The sequence below is a fragment of the Eutrigla gurnardus genome, assembly GCF_963514095.1.
Source record: "Eutrigla gurnardus genome assembly, chromosome: 20".
NCBI classification, from domain to species: domain Eukaryota; kingdom Metazoa; phylum Chordata; class Actinopteri; order Perciformes; family Triglidae; genus Eutrigla; species Eutrigla gurnardus.
This window is the reverse complement of record NC_139931.1, coordinates 21,133,456-21,151,988: the sequence shown is the minus strand read 5'-3', so window position 1 is coordinate 21,151,988 and position 18,533 is coordinate 21,133,456. Positions and strand designations below refer to the sequence as shown.

General features: G+C 42.3%; 2 protein-coding genes and 1 long non-coding RNA gene across 3 annotated transcripts; all 3 read right to left on the bottom strand.

Moving 5' to 3' along the window:
• Positions 1-204: 204 nt before the first annotated feature.
• On the bottom strand, positions 205-6,984 carry prrg2 (proline rich Gla (G-carboxyglutamic acid) 2). The gene is made up of 7 exons (XM_084036252.1): positions 6,812-6,984; positions 6,631-6,727; positions 5,643-5,815; positions 5,394-5,427; positions 2,758-2,878; positions 1,208-1,351; positions 205-600 (listed from the first exon to the last, which is right to left on the bottom strand). Exons 2-7 carry the CDS (start codon positions 6,713-6,715, stop codon positions 558-560), a joined length of 600 nt encoding a protein of 199 aa, XP_083892378.1. The 5' UTR covers positions 6,716-6,727; positions 6,812-6,984; the 3' UTR covers positions 205-557.
• Positions 6,985-8,071: 1,087 nt separating this feature from the next.
• On the bottom strand, positions 8,072-9,739 carry LOC311030449. Its single transcript, XR_014598985.1, has 2 exons — positions 8,583-9,739; positions 8,072-8,495 (listed from the first exon to the last, which is right to left on the bottom strand). It is a non-coding gene; the product is annotated as an uncharacterized lncRNA (long non-coding RNA).
• Positions 9,740-10,333: 594 nt separating this feature from the next.
• On the bottom strand, positions 10,334-18,334 carry rras (RAS related). The gene is made up of 6 exons (XM_084036201.1): positions 17,787-18,334; positions 14,560-14,647; positions 13,590-13,692; positions 13,144-13,252; positions 11,784-11,902; positions 10,334-10,919 (listed from the first exon to the last, which is right to left on the bottom strand). Exons 1-6 carry the CDS (start codon positions 17,871-17,873, stop codon positions 10,832-10,834), a joined length of 594 nt encoding a protein of 197 aa, XP_083892327.1. The 5' UTR covers positions 17,874-18,334; the 3' UTR covers positions 10,334-10,831.
• Positions 18,335-18,533: the final 199 nt, after the last annotated feature.

The window sequence follows — 18,533 nt, the reverse complement described above, 5'->3', positions numbered from 1 at the left end:
ATGCACAGCAGCGCAGTGTGCTGTAGCATTGTGGAAGACGGTTCAAATGGAGTCTGGTGACAGGGCTGCGTTTCTACAATAAAGCGCTTGTGATAAAACACAAGTTGCGGCATGTGACGGGGTGATGCGCTGACATCCTCCCGACTCCATGTAGGCCTACAAGTTACAACAGATGTTTAAATAGACTGGAGGCACGTGTAATTGTTATTTCATTTATTATATAAAAACATGTTTTGGGGGTTTTGTTGCAGACCTCGTCCACGTGAATTGTCTTTTATCATTCTGCAAAAATCACAACACATTTTGATGTACAGTGCAACCACCAAAAGCGAACCACACCCTCGGCTGTACCCACTTTAAAGCAACACATGTGTGGTGGACAGACCACTGGCCAGCCATGATGCACATCATACTGTCAGTAGGGTCCATTCTGGGATTGTGTCCCCACTTCACTTATAAATACAGCATACCAACAACAAAAAAACATGTAATCATCAAAAAGTTCACTCTAACCACTAGTGCCCATCACCTCGAATGAAGAGGCTCTGCCAGCCCTCTCATTCGTCGTCTCCGGGATCAGCAGGCTCTGATGGCGCCCCCCTGTGGTCAAAGAGAGGAGAAATCTCTGTGAGTGCTCCATGGAGTTCTGTGTTTGTGTTCCTAGAAAGACTAGACAGCAAGCGTACTGGCAACAACACTTGCAAATTCAGCAAATTCAGTTTTAAGTTCTTTGGAATCAGCATCTCGGACAACAATCATACGGCTCCAGCCCGGTGAAAAAAGCCGTATCAGCTGTATTTCTCAAAGAAACTCAATACGTTTTTGTTACATTTCCCAGAGGAGCAATAGAAAACATCCTGGAAATATTAAACTATCATGGGATGTTCAGGGTCCAGGACAGGAGGACTTTACAAACCACCGGAACATCACTGGTAGCATCTACCAGCATCAGTGAGCGGCCAGACTCCGAAATTCATCCTCCACACTTCACCACACAATATATGTATTTTTGTACAATTTTCTTAAGTAGCATTAATGAGACTACAAACTGAATATCGTTGAACAAATTGTACAATCACCCTGTCCAGGTGTTCCCTGCCATAATGTGCAGTGTATCCTTTTGTTTTGTACGTTTTTGGTTAGATTTAAACACTGCCTTGGATCCATGTAGACGTTACCCTTGGATCCATGTAGACGTTACCCTTACCCTGAATAAGGTGGTGGTGCTGCATCGTGTTGTCCACTTCGGTTCAGAGCCTCGTTGTAGCTAGGTAGACCTGGGACGTTGATCGCTGCCAGGGGCAACATCTCCTGGGTTGGATGCCCATCTGCTGCCATCCTCACCGGAGCTCTGGACCAGCACACACAAACCAAACGAGTCACTTATCAGGTCTAAAGCAGACATGATGAGCTCAGTTAATATGTTTGATTTACCTGTTATACAGTGAATGTGTCATGTACAAGTGGACATTTTCACCAGATGATGTGCTGGAGAGAGGGCTTTATGGGACTCAGTGAACTACAGACAGGACTATTGGTTATTTTTATCAGCAGTGGGTTTGGCTCAATGCTACTGTCTGAGTTGCATTGTTCAAATAGCTATATGGTGAAATGAAATGAAAAACGTTATAACAACAAAAACAATGATAATAATAATAAATGTTGTCTAGTTACTTGTAGCCAGGCACAGTAAATAAATAATATTAATTAAAAATGTATAGTTTTGTTGCCTAAACCTCACTTTTTAAAACTCAACTTCTAGTTTTGATGCCTAAACCTGTCTTTGTAGTTTTGATGCATAAAACTAATTTTGTAGTTTTGATGCCTAAACCTAATTTTGTAGTTTTGATGCCTAAACCTGACTTTGTAGTTTTGATGACTAAAACTAATTTTGTAGTTTTGATGACTAAACCTAATTTTGTAGTTTTGATGCCAAAACCTAATTTTGTAGTTTTCATGCCTAAACCTGACTTTGTAGTTTTGATGCCTAAACCAAATGTTGTAGTTTTGTTGTCCAAACCTCACTTTGTAATTTTGTTGCCTAAACCTAACTTTGTAGTTTTGATGACTAAACCTAACTTTGTAGTTTTGATGCCTAAACCAAATGTTGTAGTGTTGTTGTCCAAACCTAACTTTGTAGTTTTGATGCCTAAACCTCACTTTGTAGTTCTGTTGTCTAAACCAAATGTTGTAGTTTTGTTGTCTAAACCTAACTTTGTAGTTTTGATGCCTAAACCTAATTTTGTAGTTTTGATGCCTAAACCTGACTTTGTAGTTTTGATGCCTAAACCAAATGTTGTAGTTTTGTTGTCTAAACCTCACTTTGTAGTTTTGTTTTCCAAACCTCACTTTGTAATTTTGTTGCCTAAACCTAACTTTGTAGTTTTGATGACTAAACCTCACTTTGTAGTTTTGATGCCTAAACCTAACTTTGTAGTTTTGATGCCTAAACCTAACTTTGTAGTTTTGATGACTAAACCTAACTTTGTAGTTTTGATGACTAAACCTAACTTTGTAGTTTTGATGCCTAAACCTGACTTTGTAGTTTTGATGCCTAAACCAAATGTTGTAGTTTTGTTGTCTAAACCTCACTTTGTAGTTTTGTTTTCCAAACCTCACTTTGTAATTTTGTTGCCTAAACCTAACTTTGTAGTTTTGATGCCTAAACCTAACTTTGTAGTTTTGGTGCTTAATCTGATGATGTTTTTTCAAATCCCTAAGTCAGTTATGCATATTTCTAGTAAGTATCTGGCTGACCTTCGTCCACCTTTCTTGGACTTGTAGCAGTAGATTCCCAGCACAGTGGCAATGACAGCAGACACAAGGAAGGCCATGATTCCTGCCACCAGCCCCGACACGTCCACTTTGGGTGCATACGCTTCAGAGACAAACACAGCTGACATCAAACCGTTGCTTCATCATTGTCAGTCACTCATTACAGTTTTTTTCAATTGTTTACATGCAATTTTGAAAACTGGGTTCTTTTTTCAAAATATAATCACAATTATCCAAACACCAAACTCAATTTGCATGATTCCTAGATTGTTTGCAAAATGACACACTTCAGTCAAAACATACACACATCAGTCAAAACATATACACATATTTGTGAAAATGCTATTAGTTTTCATTTAACCAACACAGTCCTCAATGATCAGACACTATTGCAGCCAGTTTCACACTGCTGTCATAAATAAAAAACACATTTGTAAAAAACTAATTTTAGGAAATAGCATGTGCTAGATTTTTGGCCAGACATAATTTAGATGTCAAAAAAATAGTGACAAACCCACAACATTCTTCATGATTAGTTTGAGATATAGGGAGAATGTACACAAATAGGCCTATAAACTTACCAAGCACTGCACAACACTGATGCTGCAGACTGAATATTTCAAGCATTTATTTTATCTACCTCTTCCTCTATCTCCTTCTTCTCCTCTTCCTCTACCTGGGCCTCCTCCTCTACCTCCTTCTCCTCTTCCTCTACCGCTTTCATCTCCTCTTTGAGCTCCCCCTCTCATTCTCACTCTTCTTCTTCTTCTAGCTCCTTCCATTTTTGTTGAAGACAGGTGAACTCAAGTGCTGCCTTTTATAGCACGCCTGAGTGCTGCATTTTCAAATAAGCACATGTGTGCTTCCACACTTGGTGGATGTGATTATCCAATTTGTTTATTAGTGTGGTCATTGGCAATCCGGGGCTTTGTAATATAGGAAGTAACCTCACAATCCTTATCTGTGTCTAAGGTGTGAAAATGTGTGTAGCGTTTTACAAATCCCTGTGTGTAATGTTTTGCAAAAAGGGTGAAGCAGACATTGTGTGTAATGTGCAAATCTGTGGAGGTGTTTTGCTCCTTGGAGTAGAATTTCGCAAATTGTGTGGAAATTTTTATTTTAGTGTGTAAACAATCGTAAAAAACTGTAATCACGACTGGTTGGCTGTTGTTACCAGTGACACCTACAGTCTAAATGTGTAACTGCAACACAGTCCTCCTTTTTGATGCTCTATGCAGTACAGAATATGCAACCCAGTCTCACACAGATCATGAAATAGTCATGAATTACAATCTATTGGTTTCATGTACAGAGACATGAATTGTCAGCTTTTTTCTCATTGATGTTGTGTCCTATGTGTGCATGTTATATCTTATATGTGCATGTTATGTCCTATATGTGCATGTTATGTCTTATATGTGCAAGTTATGTCTTGTGTGTGCATGTTATGTCTTGTGTGTGTATGTTATGTCTTATATGTGCATGTTATGTCTTATAACATAACATGCACATGTTATGTCTTGTGTGTGCATGTTATGTCTTGTGTGTGCATGTTATGTCTTATATGTGCATGTTATACTGTCTTGTGTGTGCATGTTATGTCTTATGTGTGCATGTTATACTGTCTTGTGTGTGCATGTTATGTCTTATACGTGCATGTTATACTGTCTTGTGTGTGCATGTTATGTCTTATACGTGCATGTTATGTCTTATGTGCCTTCAATGTTGCCGCAGTAACTATTTTCTTTTCCCTCGTCCCCTTGGTATTGTTATTATGTATTGTTATTATTGCATGAACTTCTTTGACTTGTGATTGCTCTGTGATTGCTTGCTTGTGCTCGCACCTCCTGCAATATGTTTGTATTTCTATTTTATAACTGTACTGTAATTTATATTTTTGAACTATTGTATTTCAGGGTGCCTATCAAGAGGCCGGGAACTACAGCTGGAAATGAGCCATATAGGCTGAAGCCAATGTAAACCAATGTAAACCAATGTACATGAATTTCATGGTGTCATGTTGGAACATGACACCTGCCCTGTCGACTCAGCACTGTTGCTGTCCAGTTAGACAGTGACGTTTGCAGCATAAGCATGCACACATACAGGAGCATTTTGTCTACACCTTCACAGAGTGGCTGAATGTAAAGTCCCCAAAATGTCCTTCACGAGGTCATTAGAAGAGTTGGAGTTGTGGGCAACAAAATCAGGCCGTATCTTTAACCATAATAATAATATAATTCTAATGTTGACATTGATATATTTATCATTGTGATGTGTCAGTGTGAAAACACAACATGCTGCTGAATGTAAATGGTTCTCATTTATATAGCGCTTTTATCCAAAGCGCTTTACAGTAATGACTGACATTCACCCATTCATAAAATACACACATTCACACACCGACGGCAGAGTCAACCACGCAGGGTGAAGGCCAGCGCGTCAGGAGCAATTAGGGTGAGGCGTCTTGCTCAGGGACGCCAGACACTCAGCTAGGAGGAGCCGGGGATCGAACCAGCAATCTTGCAGTTACCAGCCAACCCGCTCTACCTCCTGAGCTAATGCCCCGCCGAGAAGTTAATGTAAGCAGGAATTCTATTGATCTTTTAAAGCATTACCGTGACTGTCGACATAGCTGGCCCAAAACAAGTCCTACAAATGGAAGCAAAATAGGATTTTATTTTCATTAATTAGAACAAGAAAATATTACAGCCAGTGTTTAAATACCACAAGAGTAACAGATGTTCTCCACCCTAAAGTTGCAAATGCAATAATGCGGTGATAAAAACTAAAGGATACTATGAATTTCTAGTTCCTTTCAATGTTGTCACTGTTCTCACAGCTGTCACACAAAATGGAAGCATTACCGTCTTGGTGATGTCCTCGAACACCTCTCTGGCCTCCTCGTAGCTGCACTTCTCTTCCATGCACTCCCTCTCCAGACTGTCCCCAGCCACGATCTCAAAGTCCCAGCTGTTGTAGAGCAGCGAGCGGGACAGGAAGGAGGCGGCCGACTGCTGGTCCACCAACAACGGCCCTCCTGCAGGACACAGAGCCTCAACAATACAAACCCATGAACACAAAATGTTCTAATGCTCACAGGTTTGGCCCTTGAACTCAACATTGTGGTCACATCTAATGTTGTTGTTATTGGTATATTAATTTGCCCAGGCCCAGCTCGAGGCATAAGCAAACTAAGCAGCTGCTTGGTGTGTTGTTGTTGCTGTTGTTTTTTAACATATTATATAAACAAAACAGGTGACATAAACATCAAAGTTTGTACGCAAAAGAAAGATAATTCTGATTTAATAGGGCCCCTTAATCATACAAAATGGGTTATGATGCCTGAATGTGGCCCCTCAGATAAATATCACAGAATGTGAGTTGTGATATAATTAACAATTCATAATGTAACATTATAGTGTGAGATCAAGCACAGGTGACTCTGTGGTGGGAGGGGGGCCCCCAAATCAAATTATGCTTAGGGCCCCCAAAAGGCTTGTGCCGGCCCTGGATGTGTCTTCTGTTTCACATCTGAGATAATGAGTTCAATTGAATTTGAACATGACAATCTAGGAGTTTGATCTTGGATCGTGATAAAAAAAAAATAGTGTTGATTGTGGTGAATTTCCATAATCGTCATCGTCTTAAATACAGTATCCTCATTTTGAACATTTTGATGATTATTGGAATATTCTTGCAATTATTCATGCCAGACATTTTTCATATTGTGCCATGTATAGTTTAGACAGACAGCGGTCCATCCACCTGATGATCATGGTTCTAAATGTGACATGCAGTCCTATATTGTGTTGGTGAGTGGGACTGAGTGACTAGAGAAGAGGTGTGGTTCACCTGGAGCATGTCTGTGGAGAACAGAGCAGTGAGCGAGCTGCAGCAGGGATAGCAGAGGAATCCACACCGCTGCCGAGGCTGCCATTGAAGCCAGAGACTAGACACAAGAATGAGAAGGAAGTCTGTGGAAATGAATGCGACGCTCGTGGCCCGAGGAGATAGATGAGCCTCTCACACTCACCTGTCCAACCCCGTTTGCCCTGTCCGTCAGCGCTCTCCAGGAGAAATAGATGGAAGGTATCCTTTTAGACGATCAGGAACATGGAATCCCACTATTCCCTCCAAATAAACCTCTTTGTGTAGGAACCGTCAGCCAAAAGTGCTTGTGCTGTTTTCCTACACAAACGTCACCTCACCAAACCTGTTGGACAGCATAGTAGCTGGAGGGAGGAACAAACCTGTCTCACCACCTACTCAACCAACCTGTCTGTCTCACCACCTACTGACTACACACTGGCTTTGTTTGCTTGCATGTTTCGTCCTGCAGACAAGAAAGAAAAGACAGTTTTCAAACTAAACAGCTGTTTTTGTTCAAATTCTTTTCAGAGTTGTTGACTGTAGTTTCTGCTGATTTCTAACAATCAGAGACCCACATAGAGCTGTCCTTGTCTTCTTGAGGTTGGCACAGAGGACTTTTAGAGGGAGATAGAATGTCAACAATATATGTCAGTAGTGTTGTAATTCATGTGAAAGCTGGGAACCCGGAGGTCAGTGCTCAGATGCAGCTCGGCAGTGTGGGTCAAGTTGTTGTAGTCATAAATCACAATACATTCATAAGTTGGTTAATTAAAATAAATTATGAAAGTGTTAAAGGGCTTAGAGCATTATAGGAGGGGGGGCATCCCCATGCTCTATTATGGCTCATTGGTTTCAGCAATTTGGGGGATTTGGGGGTTGAGACAGATATGGTGAGCATTCTCTCTGCTGGCCACCAGGGGGCGACTCCTCTCTGATTGTATAGAAGTGTATGAGAAAATGGTCCTACTTCTCTCTTGATGTATTATCTCAGTAAGTTAAACTTGGTCTCAATCTCTAGAGAGTTTATGGTCTCAATCTCTAGTTTTAAGTCTTCTTCAATCCAGCATGATGTTCATTTAGTACATTATGGTCCATTTAGAGTCCAACAGACCAGAAAGCAGGAGATGCTTTAGGAGGCGGGGCTACCTGCTGATTGACAGGTAGCTAGTGCTTCCTTGATTGTTGCTGAACCAGATTAGAGGAAGGTTAGTGTGGTTAATGATTTCAACTCAGTCTTATTTAGTGCTCTCTTTAGCCTCCTGATTCTGGTAGATAAAGGTTGGCTAAGCATGTTGCCTGTATAAAATAAAGTTAAAGACATGGCATCATAATATAACGTAATGTTAACCTAAATATGGACATGGCACAGTGATGAACATAAAATAACAAAAATGTTAGTCTGGAAAGAAATATAAGACAGAAATATAAGTAAATGCTTTAATGATATATAAAAGTTTTTTATTTCATATAAAAGTGAATGATGTGAATTTCAGCTTGTAGGCTTAATAAACATATGACATACAAACATTTTAAAGCAAAAAAAGAATCACTGAAAAAATGAAAGTGGGTATTTGGCTGTTCTCTGAGAGAATGGACTGATAAAGCCTTTTCTTGTGCATAATCGTAAGTTAATCTTTTCCGGCAAATAAGAAGCAGCCTGGAAGGTTCTCATCCACTACAGGCCCGTGACCAGCCACACTCCAGCGTCATCTCACTTCCTGGTGAGTTGTGACATCACTTAACAGCTCTTGTCACCATGACAACTAACACAATCACACTTTTCTTAAAATGCCATATCCATTCTCCTCCGTTTCTAGTTCTCTCTCCCACTACAACACACCTGCAGCCTTCAGGCTCTTGTGTGATTGGAACTGAGGTCACGTCAAATGTGATATGGTGGATAACACTGAAATGTGACACACCAGCACACCAACATCAAGGTTCACTTATTCCAGAACTTTCCACCTCTTAACATTCATCATGTGTCCCAGGTCAATGTCCATCCTTTGGGGGACGCGGCCTTCGAAGACCACAAAGGTCTCTGAAATCAGAGAAGGATTTCCTGTTTGGGTCACCATTGCTGCTCCTGTCGCCTAGCAACCAGCTACAGTGGATTAAAATGGAGGCAGTTATCATATTTGAATCTTGTTTTCATTTGAAATTATGATGCAGGCTTCATGCTATGTTGATTCAAATCCAATCAACCCCTTTATGCAATGAATCCTGGGATATGTTGTGCCGTGAGGGATGCGTTAGGGTCAGACAGGCTGTTGTTCAGAACTCCTGTGAAACTCAAAGTAAACAACAGCCGTCAGTCAGTGACATTAATGTCAATCACGCACTTTTCCCTAAACCTAACCAAGCGGTTTTGTTGCCAAAACCCAACTTCCTGTGAAGTTTATTTTGAAAAGACACTGACCGAGCTGGCCCTGAAGACAGGAAGTCCCCTGAGAAGACTGGAGCTGGTGTGTGACATCACCATGACATCACACCACATCATTCACATCGGATACATCCGGATGTATGACCACCTGCTATATGAAGACCATGAGATGCAGTTGAAAGCTCTAGAGGCGGGGTGTCAAACACACTTTAGTATGAGCCACATACAGCTCAATTTGATGGCTAAAGCAAAAACAAACGGACCATAATAACCTGTAAATAACAACGCCTCCCGTTGTCTCTCTGTCTTTAAGTGTCAGGAACTAAAAATACACAAACAATCAAACCAGACGATGAAGCCGGAGATGTCTTGCCGATCTCTCAGCTACGACCAAACCAAACCAACAGACCGCCGACTCCTCACACCTGCTAACTATTCATCCATCTTCCCTGTTCTGTCCTTTGATTGGACCACCTGGGGGGCCACTCCGGCACCAGGGCCACATGTTTGACACCCCTGCTCGAGAGAAAGCCAACCAGAGGTTCGGATTAGTTTTTGTCAGGAATTATCTTTAACCACTTGATTTTCAGTAAACAAACATAATCACATATACACGTCATTTTAGATTTCATGATATAGAAATAACAACCAAAAAAAGACATTAGTACCAGAATGGGGATGTGGGGAGGTGGGGGATGTGAGGAGGTGGGGATGTGGGGAGGAGGTGGGGATGTGGGGATGTGAGGAGGTGGGGATATGGGGAGGAGGGGATGTGGGGAGGTGGGGATGTGGGGAGGAGGTGGGGATGTGAGGAGGTGGGGATGTGGGGAGGTGGGGGATGTGAGGAGGTGGGGATGTGGGGAGGAGGTGGGGATGTGAGGAGGTGGGGATGTGGGGAGGTGGGGGATGTGAGGAGGTGGGGATGTGGGGAGGAGGTGGGGATGTGGGGAGGTGGGGAGGAGGTGGGGATGTGAGGAGGTGGGGATGTGGGGAGGAGGTGGGGATGTGAGGAGGTGGGGATGTGGGGAGGTGGGGGATGTGAGGAGGTGGGGATGTGGGGAGGAGGTGGGGATGTGAGGAGGTGGGGATGTGGGGAGGTGGGGGATGTGAGGAGGTGGGGATGTGGGGAGGAGGTGGGGATGTGAGGAGGTGGGGATGTGGGGAGGTGGGGGATGTGAGGAGGTGGGGATGTGGGGAGGAGGTGGGGAGGTGGCGGTGTGAGGAGGTGGGAAGGAGGTGGGGATGTGGGGAGGAGGTTGGGAGGAGGTGGGGATGTGGGGATGAGGCACTGAAAGGCAAACACAGCAGCTGGAAAGGTTGGCTGTAACCTGGAAGCCTACCTGTGTGGGGCTCTGCTGCCCCCTGCAGAAAGACATGCAGCATGACACGATGTCACGCCACATTTCATCAGCAGGTTCAGTTTACACACGTTTGGCACTGTCCAGTTTTAAAGACACGGTATTGGAAATTATTGTTCACGTGAAGGCGATGATGTCACTGCCGACATGTGATGGTGTGATGATGTTTCTATCAGTGAACGCTAACTATATACAGTGATGTCATTATTGCTCCATGTCACCCGGGCCACAAGGTCCACGGACTAACTCTGCTGCTGCTGACACCGCTCCCTTTACATCCATACAAGAAAAGATTACACCGATTTAAACAAGTGCAAATGAAACCATGTGTAAAGAAACTCATGCTCTCTCTCACACACACACGCACACACACACAGACGCACACACTCCTTTTTGGAAAGCTGTAGAGGGAGCAGGCTTTGGGTGTCCATGGTAACAGTGCTTAGAGGAGGACACAGGGACAGCTTCCACTCTTCTGTTTCCGTGTGTGATGGGCTGGAGGAGGAGGACACTCCATCTCCTGAAACTTCCTGTGGAGCAGAACCAGGGAGAGAGTCTCCTTTTACACAGCAGCATCATATGATGGACTGTTGATACTCGACATGTTATGATCTACACTTTTCATATGGTTTTCCTGCTAAAATAACAGTGATTCATGATATTAACGTGATAATCTTCAAAATCTGCTTCAAACTCTTGACATGGCACTAAAACATACTGGAAACACTTCAGTTTGTTAAAAAATGATTGCGTCATGATAAGACACACATTTTTTTTTTGTGAAAAACAGTCAAATCATTTTAAATAAGATGATCATAAATCATACAGTCTCCCTGTATGAATTAGCAATAAAGAGCAAGGCTGGAAATCCTCCAAGCTAGAATTGAAAATACTGACTGATCATGCAGTGATGTCATGGTTTACTGAAGTAAGGTGAGAAGATGAACCACTCAGAGTCAGCCAAAGCAAGATTTCCAGCTGCTCTTATAAAAGATTACGCAGCCAAAGATGTTAGCATTCCTTAAAAGAAGTGTTGGATACGGCTAGTTCCAGGAGAACGTACTACTTCTTGTATCTGCTGTTATTAATAAGTAATATTAACAACAAGTGATTGGATGTAGCTTTCTTTTCAAACAGAAGTAAATGTAACAAAATGAGTCATGTAGCTGTTTTTATGCCTCATGGGGACGGTGCAGTTTTTCAGTTGAAAAAAAGGTAATACATCGCAACTGAGTTATGGCAATACTCAGCATAAAGTTTAAACTCACGATGAGGTGTTTAGTGAGTATGGAGACACTGTGCTGTAGAAGGGTGGCTCACACTCCATTTAAATTAGGCCAACAATCTGTGACTTCGACTTGACTTGAATGAAGTGCAACAAATCAGGACTGTACCTGATAATTTGCACCAGCTCCAGGAAGGACTCGTCCACGTTGTAGCGGTTCTTGGCTGAAGCCTCCATGTAGTGGATCCTGTTCTCTCTGGCAAACGCCTGAGCATCCTCCCTAGAGATCTGCACACAAAGCAAGCTGTCACTCTTCCGGTTCATCTCGTACAGCTCTCGTTCTGTTTGGACGATCTGACCTATCAGACAACTCGGTTCGTCTCGTTGGCCGTTGTATCGCTGTCGGAGCGAGTTAACGAGCAGGCTTGAAAGAAGACAAGTATTAAAACGTTTCACACCTCGTCTGTTCAACATGCAGCAATAAACTTCAGCAAAGTTAATAATAATAATAATAATGAAATAAAAGGCCTTAAAAGGACAAAACATTCAACTGGATGGATGAGTCAGTGGAGCACAAATAAGGAGACTCTGTATGTCATGTCAATTTACCTTTTTTTCCAAAAGCAAAATGAACAAAAACTGGCGTCCCGACTAGAAACGATCAGCTTTTTAAGGCAACAAAAGATCGAAACACTAGCCCCTTTGAGACAGACAATTCCGCCGTAATGGCGAAAAGGCCGCGAACGGGAAACATTTTTTTCAGATTCCATTTGATCTTTTCCTTAATTCCATGTTTTCCACTTTAATTTCTATAAATCCATCGTTGAGCCACTCGCTACTATTTAAGTTTCACTTCAGTTATGAATCAGTTATTTCTGAACGTTTCTGATGTGAGATTCTGTTTATAGCTGCTCATCATGGATTCTTGTGGGTCGACTCATTCTTGTTTTCTAAAATGTGTCACAAGGAAAAGGGTCTCAGTTCAACCGGTTTGCATAAATCAAACCAGTTTAGCCCCATACACCGAACCAGACCCGCAAAACTAGGAACCGGCCTAACTCTAATAAGTAAAGACATAATGACGACGATTAGTCCAAAGTCATGGTTTGTTATCATAGTTTGATTCAGTCTCTGTATGGAATGTAAGATGCTATCGTAGAACTCCGGAAGACCACAGACCGCTCCGATATGATGTCATCAGTCCATTTAGTCAGTGTAATGGCTGCGTGTGCTATAAAGTAGTATAAACTAGTATTTCTTTTGTATAAATACTAGGTTTTGTTTTGTATAGATACTGTTTTTTTTTTTATTTAGATACTGTGTTTGCTTTTGTATAGATACTGGGTTTTCTTTGTATAGATACTAGGTTTTGTTTTGTATAGATACTGTTTTTTCTTTTGAATAGATACTGGGTTTTCTTTTCTATAGATACTGAGTTTTTCCACCAGATATAGAAGATGTAACTGAGTCTGTTTAGTTGGACCTGTACAGTGAATTTGGTCTATATAGCCCATAAAGACGTTACTAACCACTCGTTGCTGTTCCAGGTCTGCCTTGTTTCCAACCAGCACCATGGGGAAGTCGTCGCGGTCCTTCACTCTCAGGATCTGAGTGTGGAATTTCTGGACCTCGTGGTAGCTGTCGAGGGAAAGAATTAACAAGAATTACCACTGTACAGATTCGTTTGGATTCTGATTCTGTGCACACAATCAAATCAGCTCCAGGGTGATGATCAGTGCAAACAGGAAACCACTAGAGTCATTAGTAATGGAAAGTAAACAATGTAAACTGCGGTTCCAGTATCACTGGTTTACATCACTTAATAGAGCATGTTAATGATTTGATTTTTATTTGAAAGGGACCATGTGCAATTAAAAACATAAAAGTAAACATTTGATGCATTGCACCAGAGTTAGCCTTAGGCTAATTTGCATCTGCATAATAAAGTCACTACTGTTAACAACCATTCCATTACCTGCCCCGGTCATTGAGTGCAAACACCAACAAGAAGCCTTCTCCTGAGCGCATGTACTGCTCCCTCATTGCTCCAAACTCCTCCTGACCTGCTGTATCCAGGACTGACACACAGACACACAGACACACAGACACACACACACACACACACACAGACACACACACACACACACACACACACACACACACACACACACACACACACTTTAGCAGACAAAGCTGGAGGTACACGTCAACAGAAACATCTCTTATCAACAGTTACTGTATGTTCACCGCTGCCCACTCATTTATCATGTGAGCGTTTCTATGTGACACAGCCACCCGCTGCATTATGGGTAGGGCAACAGGCGTGGTCTAAAGAGCGAGATAGTCCTCACAGGGAGGGAGGGGAGGAGGGCGGGTCAAACAAACACAGGACTTTAACCTAGGAGACTGCTATTTGTGAAATGGTGTCCCGTCAGTCGTTAGTAGTGGATCATTGGTGTCAATAGCGACAGACTCGTCAGCGAAGTAAACGCCATCTACACTCTTTCCTCAACCAAAGTGGTTTTGTTGCCTGAACTTCAGTTCCTGAGAAGAGGGACGTTTATTTTGAAACGTGTCATAGTTTGAAGCTTTGGAGAACTGACCAAGACAGGTCATTGACACCAGGTATAATACAAACATACTGTATAGGAGAAGTATACACAGAAACATGGAAGCATGTAGAGACAACAGCCTGACAACTACATGAACAGCAGCTGTGCTGAAACGGCAGTGTGACCCAACACACCGCAGCCTGGCTCCATGCAAGAACATTTGCCAAGTACAAGTCCTAACAAGGGAATGAAACTTCCAGAGAGCAAACACACTGCCTGTGTCACATCACAACACGGTGCAACACACCCTCGGCCTTCAAACAAAGCCTTTCACACGCACACTCTGACAAACAGCGCGAGTAGGAATCCATATCCAGTGTGAGTGAGCCTTACTGTCCAGCCGGGTCTCCTTTCCATCCACAGTGCAGATCTTGGTGTAGGAGTCTTCGATGGTGGGGTCGTAGTCCGACACAAAGTAAGACTGGAACCAGAGAAAGGACATGACTAAGTAGTGGACGTGTGATTAGCTGCAATTTGGAGCAATTTGTACTCTGTATGGGACAATATAAGATTTTATCACAGATCATGATACCATAAGTAATTCAAAATATTATTATCATGCGGGGGGCTGCACGGTGGTGTAGTGGGTAGCAACATCGCCTCACAGCAAGAGGATCCCGGGTTTGATTCCCGATTCCCAGTTGGAGTTTGCATGTTCTCTCCAGGTTCTCCAGCTTCCTCCTACAGTCCAAAGACCTGTCTGTCTCTACATGTCAGCCCTGTGATAGACTGGTTACCTGTCTGTCTCTACATGTCAGCCCTGTGATAGACTGGTTACCTGTCTGTCTCTACATGTGATAGACTGGTTACCTGTCTGTCTCTACATGTCAGCCCTGTGATAGACTGGTTACCTGTCTGTCTCTACATGTCTCCCTGTGATAGACTGGTTACCTGTCTGTCTCTACATGTCAGCCCTGTGATAGACTGGTTACCTGTCTGTCTCTACATGTCAGCCCTGTGATAGACTAGTTACCTGTCTGTCTCTACATGTCTCCCTGTGATAGACTGGTTACCTGTCTGTCTCTACATGTCTCCCTGTGATAAGACTGGTTACCTGTCCAGGTGAACCCTGCCTTCACCCAATGACAGCTGGGATCCAGCCCACCCACGACCCTGAATACAGGATAAGCGGTAGACGACGGATGGATGGATGGATGGATGGACGGACAATATTTTATATTTTATTTGTCCTTTACAATCTACACTAAACAAACATGTTCAGTATGTGAGGAAAAAAATGTGTTTCTTAACAAAATGTTAGGTAAAGAGATTCCAATATGTTTTGCAGTTTTCCTTTGATGATTTGGGGATATTGTGAATCATGATTTTTCGGGGTGGTGGGGGATAATCAGGACAATTAAATTTTTCATATCGTTTCATGTCTAAACTGTAGCTTTCTTGAGTATTTCCATTTCAATACATTGCACAGGGAAACATTCTACTTCTTGCTCCACTCCATTTATCTGACAGCATACGCCACTAGAGATTTGCCAGATGTTTCACAAAGTGGGGTTCTGTTACACTCCCAAAACTCCTTCCAACACTGCCTCTACCGGGACTTAGGACTATGATGTAGTTTCCAAAAACAGAGTTGTAGTTTGCTGAGGTGAGAGTTGGGTTTTAGCTTTTCTTAGCAAAATCACTACCTTATGTTAATGTGACCTTCAATCAATAGGTAACCATCCCTTTCTGAAGCAATGGTTGCCTGGTGGTGAATCACCAGAGGCCCTATGAGATGGTATTATCACAATGCTTCGGTCATGATACAATCAATGAGCTTATTGCGATGTATTAATTTTTTCAACTAGAAATTATGCAGTTTGTCTGTTTTATCTGATTGATCTGGGTTTATCACACTTCAATTATTTTAATTGCAGCAAAATGTGTCATTCAAGCAGAAAGACTATGCTGTATCGATATATAATACAGACTTCAGGTCAGGTCATGATAGTGATTTCTGAAAGCAAACCCCCTCATTATTAAAAAGGTAAACAATATGACCAGGGATGTGACCCAACAGGGTTGTTTATTTCAAGACAACAAGCAAACAACTTTTAAAATAGTTGTTTTCTGAACGGCGTTCGGATCGATCGGAGGTAGGCTATGCTAACGCTTTTCTGTAGCGAGATAACACGTTGTAAATCCATGTGTACAACAAAGTGTGCATTCACCCACTGCTGCTACAACTGCTGGCTAAGTGCTGGCCCTCAAGAGCACACAACATATATATTTTTATATTTACAGGCAATATTGCCCAGTATCTGTAATAAAGTAGACCCTGCTGTGTCTGTGATGAAGTAAACTCTACTGTGTCTATAATAAAGTAGACTACTGTGTGTGTGTAATAAAGTAGACGACTGTGTCTGTGATGAAGTAGACTACTGTGTCTGTAATAAAGAAGACTCTACTGTGTGTTTAATAAAGTAGACCCTACTGAGTCTGTGATAAAGTAGACTCTACTGTGTCTGTAATAAAGTAGAACCTACTGTGTCTGTAATAAAGTAGAATACTGTGTCTGGAATAATTAGACCCTACTGTGTCTGTAATAAAGTTGACGACTGTGTCTGTAATAAATTAGATTCTACTGTGTCTGTAATAAAGTTGACTCTACTGTGTCTGTGATAAAGTAGACTCTATTGTGTCTGTGATAAAGTAGACTCTACTGTGTCTGTAATAAAGTAGACTACCTCGTCTGTAATAAAGTAGACTCTACTGTGTCTGTGATCAAGTAGACACTACTGTGTCTGTAATAAAGTGGGGAACATTACCTGAATGAACTGGATGAATACTGTGTCTGTAATAAAGTTGACGACTGTGTCTGTAATAAATTAGACTCTACTGTGTCTGTGATAAAGTAGACTCTACTGTGTCTGTGATAAAGTAGCCCCTACTGTGTCTGTAATAAAGTAGAATGCTGTGTCTGTAATAAAGTAGACTCTACTATGTCTGTGATAAAGTAGACTCTACTGTGTCTAATAAAGTAGACTACTGTGTCTGTGATGAAGTAGACTCTACTGTGTCTGTAATAAAGTAGACACTACTGTGTCTGTAATAAAGTAGACACTACTGTGTCTTTAATAAGGTAGACCCTACTGTGTCTGTAATAAAGTAGACACTACTGTGTCTTTAATAAGGTAGACCCTACTGTGTCTGTAATAAAGTAGACACCACTGTGTCTGTAATAAAGTCGACACTACTGTGTCTGTAATAAAGTAGACTCTACCTCGTCTGTAATAAAGTAGACTCTACTGTGTCTGTGATAAGTAGACACTACTGTGTCTGTAATAAAGTAGACTCTACTGTCTGTAATAAAGTAGACACTACTGTGTCTGTAATAAAGTAGACACTACTGTGTCTTTAATAAGGTAGACCCTACTGTGTCTGTAATAAAGTAGACACCACTGTGTCTGTAATAAAGTCGACACTACTGTGTCTGTAATAAAGTAGACTCTACCTCGTCTGTAATAAAGTAGACTCTACTGTGTCTGTGATAAGTAGACACTACTGTGTCTGTAATAAAGTAGACTATACTGTGTCTGTGATAAAGTGGGGAACATTACCTGAATGAACTGGATGGTCAGGGCGCTCTTCCCTACCCCTCCTCCTCCCACCACCACCAGTTTGAATCTCTCCTCGTCTCCACTCATACTGGTTTTGAACAGGATTCTGTCCTGATCAAAAACCTCCCGGGACCGGAGCTGAAGCCAAGCCGAGCCGAGACACGATCCAAAGTGAAGAAGTCGAGTGGATCCGCCCGTTTACGTTGATGCTAGCAGAAGACACCAGCATGGACGATTTTTTTTATCGATGCGGCTTCAAACTGAAACTTCTTTACAAGACGCTCATGTTCTGCACCGAGGGCTCCAACACACAGCCGGCCCCTGACAACCGAAGTCCCGCCGGAGTCCCGCTGTCCATCCGCCAAAGCAGCGACTTAAGGCGACAAAAGCAGCGCTTTTTGTGTCGCTTGCGGATTCTTTTCTCTCCTTTCTGCTCTTTTCTCCTCGGCCTTCAGCCACACTCTGGGGGCGGAACTGCTTCCTCTTTTCTGTTTCCTCAAGAAAGCAGCTCACGCACGAGTGTTCGCGCGCACACGCACACGAGTCCGTGTATCGGTGTGTCAGGAAAAGACGTGACAAAGCACGAACGTTACACGCACTTCGGCTTTCTTCTCATTAAACTGAAAAACTGACCAGAACAAATTCCACGTTCATGCGTCAGTCTCCTTATTTGGTCATGTGGAGGAGACTACCTATCCGTGACATCATTTCAACCGACTGGCCCGCGCGCCATGGAAAAGCACCACG